General features: G+C 41.9%; 1 protein-coding gene across 1 annotated transcript in view; it reads left to right on the top strand.

Annotated features, from left to right (window-relative positions):
- LOC103396981 (ephrin-A5b-like) overlaps positions 1–6045 on the top strand; it is a 105787-nt gene that overhangs the window by 63592 nt on the left and 36150 nt on the right. Inside the window, exon 2 of the mRNA XM_008335229.3 lies at positions 3032–3324. Within this exon, the coding sequence (XP_008333451.1) occupies positions 3032–3324 (293 nt within the window). The remainder of the gene's footprint in view (positions 1–3031; positions 3325–6045) is intronic.

Consider the following 6045-nt stretch of genomic DNA (forward strand, 5'->3'; position numbering starts at 1 on the left):
TTTATTTTGCTTTATTGTTGGACCTGTTTTGTTTGACGTTTTGCTATTAAAACAAATCGACCATCTACCGGCTGCTTCCATTCCTTGCCTGAAGACACCTCACATAGCAATAATCTTTCATGACCTTATATACCTGTTGTATCAAATTTGATACGTCATTTTCAACACGGTTTTACTAAATCATAGATTATGAAATTTTAGGTATTTTCACATTGCATCAAACCAATAACTATTCTTACTGATGTTCCAGTAAAACTTTTAATGATTTTCTCATCTTAACCTTTTCAAATTTGGCAACGTTCTTCTTAAAAAACCACCTGTGTCCAGATCCTAAGTCATGGCAATCTTGTAGTGTCACTGAAAGGCCCACTAATGAGTGAATTACTATCCACTGTTGAATTATCTGTGCACTGCATGTATACATCTGGTTTTTCAGGGAAAGAAATATCACACTGGTCATGTGGAGGGCTGTAAAACTCATGTATCAAATGTGATACGTTTGGCGTTATAGGGTTAACCTATTGCAGCACATTGGGAGATCCCTCCTGAAATCTTTCATCAATCCCCTGTCTGTGCAACTGGCTCTTTTATTAAGCCAGCTTTATTGTTCTGTCACTACTGCCTATATTTCACTCATTAGGATTCGAACAGAGCGCAGCATTGATTTACATTCCACTGATGCAAGGTCTTGGTGCTTATGTATTCTACAGAGGCAAATGTTGTGTATGTATGTGTATGTTGAACAACATGCGTTAATGTGGCCAATGAGTCCAACACATACCTCTTTTTGCTTAAACCTAAGGACTGTTATCGACAGCTGTAAAAACACAACGCCTCCGATAGAGTCCTGTGTAAACAAAGTTTTAAAGAAGGACCAGTTAAACAGTGGTTAAATACAAAATATACTTTGATACATACTACAAGTACGCGTGTGCACAGAGCTGCAGAAAATGTACAGTGTGCATGCAGTTTCTTCATGCACTGTTTTAGCAGCATCTTCCTGAGTGATAAATGCAGGGTTGGCGAACTCCTGCAGTGACTTGGAATCAGAATGCAGTCTCGCTACCTATTTGTTTGGATTGTGTTTCTTTCAACTGGGTCCAGACCCCCTCTCTCCCTCTGCCTTCATCTCCCTCTTCCTTCATCATTGCCTTTTCCTTGCTCTCACTCTCGTCCTCACTGTGCGCCATGAGCAGCCTCGGTTTTGTTGCTTTGTTGCCTTAGAGTCTGTTGGACTGATAACGCATACCTGATAAATACAAGTGGCCTTCTATGCATACATTTGTGGATTTGTTTATATGTGTGTATGCATGTGTGTGCGTGCGTGAGATCCAACTGTATGTTACAAATGCATATCCTGTCTCCTTTTATGTGCTCACTCACCCAAACATCCGCTGCTTCATTTGCAGTCAGAGCCACAAGTTACTACTCTGGCTTCTGAGGCAGGGAAAGAAGGCCAGCTGAAACACACATACACAGACGATGCCCATGACAGCATGCATGCAGTCCCATATGCACACTGTAGCGAGCTGACAGAGGGACGTGACCATCAAGTCATTGACATTTTATAGAAAAAAAAGAAGATGCATGGCTTTTCCTGGACCTCGGCAGACATCCTTTAAATGAGATGTTACAGATGAGCCCTAACGTTGGTACTTACCCGAAATGGGTTAAACAGACATACACACGTATGTGTGTCTGGACGGTACACACTCGTGTTCACACTCTAACCCACACATGCGTGCACATATAAAAACACCACTTTTGAAGCTGGCTCTTCTTGTTTCTCGACACGTTTTACTGCTGTAAATACAAATACAGTTGTTTTAGTCACTGTCACTAAAGTAATCACATTACATTGATGTAAAATAAATGACAGAGTTGACACCAAAGCTAGATATTCCTTAAATTGTTTTTTGATCCTCCAAACAAGGAGGCTGCTTTCCATTGTGATGTTAATTTTGTGCAGATTAAAGTGGACACGGCCAAGTAGAATAAAGGGTTTCACTGCCAATACAGCAATTTGACAAGTTTTATAAAAATGCTATTCTTCGGAGGAGAGACAGCAACATGGCTTTTTTTTTTTTAAAAAAAGAAAAGAAACAGTTGAAAAGAGTGACAAGACCAAAGCAGACGTTTTCACACCTTGACTCACATTTGAAGATGTCTTGACACATTTAAAGTCGAGTGATTTTTTTTTTTTTTTTTTTTTGTCATTTTAAAATAAAAAAATGTGCCAGGAAAATGTTCATTGTTATGGCTTGTCCAGTGTTAAGGGACATTTTAATGCATTTGAGGAAATATTCTGCACATCACAGACATAGCAGAAGATTGGAGTAGAAAAAGACCTCACAGTGAAAGAGATCACCACGCTACAAGAGCTGTGCTTCAATACTTTCATCCTCAGACTCCAGACTCTTTAGAAGGAATTTTTGTTTGGCCTGTTGTGTGCTCTGGCCTTTGTGCTTTCTGTGGCTTTGGGAGACCTTCTTGCAGGCAGCGGTGGCAGTTTCCAATTAAAAGTTTTGTCAAAAGTCTTGTCAAGTGGTGCTTTTGCAACATTAAATAAGTGTCCATTATAACATCACCCCTCCTGGCCTCTGGGTGAAACCAACCAGCAGCAGCTGTGTGTGGGCTATTTGTGGTTAACATTGTCACACTTTCAGTTTTTGTTTAAGGGAATGTGCCAAATTGAGGGCACCACTAGTTTGTATACAGGTGTCCAAAAGTTTTTCCTGGATGAGGTCCCCTCTGACTCAGGGTTAGGGTTATTCCGCCGGGGGTCGCGAGGAATAAACTCACAACACAGGAACGGTCACTTAATTTAGCCGCTGTAATTTAGCAGCTGTGGACCTTTCGGGGGCATTCGGATGACACCATACAAAGAGATCAAACCTGCCTGCTCATACTAGTTAATATAAATACATTTTATCCAGAACAAATGATGATGTTCAGACACACCAAATATAAGATCAAATCATAATATTTCTAAGAAAAAAATTAACCTTTTTATGTTTCTCTTCACTTCTAGGTTCCATCGGGGAGACTACCACATCGATGTGTGCATAAATGACTACCTGGACGTGTACTGTCCACACTACGAAGACACAGTTCCAGAGGAGCGGACAGAGCGCTATGTGCTCTACATGGTTAACTACGATGGCTATAGCACATGTGATCACACCGCCAAGGGCTTCAAGCGTTGGGAATGCAACAGGCCGCACTCCCCAAATGGGCTACTTAAGTTTTCAGAGAAGTTCCAGCTCTTCACTCCCTTCTCCTTGGGATTTGAATTCAGACCAGGCAGAGAATACTACTACATCTGTGAGTATTGGTTGAGATTTCATGGCTTAAAACACACTGTTCATAGACATTTGAGGTACATTAATTAAATGGAAATAAATTGTCATAAAAAACGTAACATTCACAATAATCTTTTTTAATAATAATAATAATAATAAAAATAATAATAATAGTGGCGCTTTGGCCCAGAGGCAATGGCTCTGTCATTGGTGTGGAACCCCACGGTTCACCTCCTGGGCAAGTTCGAATCCCGGTTAGGGCGGTTGGTACCTTCCAGTGGACTCACCACCTGCAGGAAGGTTTAGGGGTTGGTATGGTGCAGTGTGATTTGGGTGGCGACTGCTGCCCCTGCAACCCGGTAATGGATAAGCGGATGAAAATGGATGAATGGATGGATGGATAATAATAATAATAATAAAAATAATAATAATAGTGGCGCTTTGGCCCAGAGGCAATGTCTCTGTCCTTGGTGTGGAACCCCAGGGTTCACCTCCTGGGCAAGTTCAAATCCCGGTTAGGGCGGTTGGTACCTTCCAGTGGACTCACCACCTGCAGGAAGGTTTAGGGGTTGGTATGGTGCAGTGTGATTTGGGTGGCGACTGCTGCCCCCGCGACCCGGTAACGGATAAGCGGATGAAAATGGATGAATGGATGGATGGATAATAATAATAATAATAATAAGGTTGTTTGTATATGGCACTAGGCCCAGTTCTCTGGCTAGAAAACCACCCAAGGTCCTCTTTTAACTTATTTAACCTAGCAAAGATTTGGTTCAATATATTTGAGCCACCATTAAGCTGCAGTGACATTTCCTGAAGATCGTACTTGTTTTTCTAAACATAATCCATAGGAAGTGGTCAACAATACACGCTTCAGTAAAACATTATAAATAATAAATAAAATAACAATTCATCTGTATTAACAGCTAAACTCAGAACTGTTTAAAAAAACTCCTGAAAAGCTGCACAAAGCACAAACCAAACAGAAAACCTACACTTATAAAGCACTGTTATGAACTTTTCTCACCTAATGTTTTTTCAATGTACACGAAGGAGAGAGTGAGGAAGACAGGGCTTTACACAGAGCTATTACAGTGATACGAGGGCGCTCTCATTCTCTCCTTTTCACACTTGAGACAAAAGTCTTCCCTAAAATGGAAATGGAATTCAGAGAGAAATCAAATTGAGACAGTTGGAAAGTTATAGCTCTTAGCATAACATTTTTTTTAAATTTATAAAACTTTGGTGGTTAATGGTTTAAATGCAGCTTTAGAGGAATCCCTGTGCTGTGTGTATGCTATATACTGTATATTGTGTTTTCTCTGTGTCTGACTGAACAACAACAACACTGAATGGCTAAGAAAGTAGCACTTGCTAAGTGCGCACATTGTTGCTAATATGATGATTGAAGCAGTACAGAAGACGGCCAGTAAGAGAGTCGTCTAGTTTTAAGTAGGTAAGAAGTTACTTCTATGCCTTTTTTTAGCTTGGAGCTAAGTTAAAATGTTTGCTGCTGTCTGTACAGTTATTAAGTACCTCCAGTCTCAGTTGTATCCACAAATATCTTTCAGCCAGGTGTTGTTTCTGTCTATTAGACTTCCTTTGCTTTTGTCGCACCTTTACTTTGTCAGTCTTGGTAAATGAGACAAGGGATAAATGCAGGTGTCTGATGTTAGCAGCACAGACAGAGTTAATAAAGGGTTTGAGAATTCATCTGCTCCTTGAAGTCTGTGCTTGGAACAGTTTTCCAGCCATTGCTGTTGACAGATGCCTGTCCTAAGGGCTGGATTAAATTACACTGAAATCGACAGGACTATAGAATGCCATATTGGTTTTGTGGCCCACAGCTTCAATGGCTATTAAACCATTTTGAGCGTAGCCTCTCAGGGCTACTGTGGCCAAAAATTAAAGTCATTTTCCATAAAGTTATGAGAAATGCGATCATCTTCAGTGTCCACCATGAAGGTTCAAGATAAGCTGAGGAGTTTCTTTTTTTTTACAATCTTCTGGTGAGACAAGTCAAAGCAAAAGAAGGACATTTTCTCTCCTTCTTTTATTTTGTACCTTTGAACCACATGGTGGCAGAGTAGTTAGTACCTCTGCCTTACCCTGGTTTGCTGGTTCAATACCCAGTATTTTTGTATGGACTTTGCATTTTCTCCTCATCCATCCATCCATCATCATCCGCTTATCTATTAGCCGGGTCGCAGGGGCAACAATCTGAGCAGGGACACCCAGACTTCCCTCTCCCCAGACACTTCCTCCACTCCCAGGCCAGCCGAGCAACGTAGTCGCTCCAGCGTGTCCTGGGTCTTCCCCTAGGTGTCCTCCCAGAGGGGCGAGACCTGAGCAAATGATGGCGTCCGGGGGACATGCGATGTAAATGCCCAAGCCACCTCAGCTGACTCCTCTCGATGTGGAGGAGCAGTGGCTCTACTTCGAGCTCCTCTTGTGTGACAGAGCTCCTCACCCTATCTCTAAGGGAGAGCTCTGCCACCCTGCGGAGAAAGCTCATTTCAGCCTCTTGTATCTGGGATCTTGTTCTTCCGGTCATGACCCAAAGCTCATGACCATAGGTGGGGGTAGGATTGTAGACTGACCGGTAAATCGAGAGCTTTGCCTTTCAGCTCAGCTCCTTCTTCACCACAACGGACCGATACAGCACCGATCCACCTGTCAATCTCACGTTCCATCCTTCCGTCATTCGTGAACAAGACCCCAAGATACTTAAACTCCTCCACCT

The sequence above is a fragment of the Cynoglossus semilaevis genome, chromosome W (genome assembly GCF_000523025.1).
Source record: "Cynoglossus semilaevis isolate Cse_v1.0 chromosome W, Cse_v1.0, whole genome shotgun sequence".
Lineage (NCBI taxonomy): Eukaryota > Metazoa > Chordata > Actinopteri > Pleuronectiformes > Cynoglossidae > Cynoglossus > Cynoglossus semilaevis.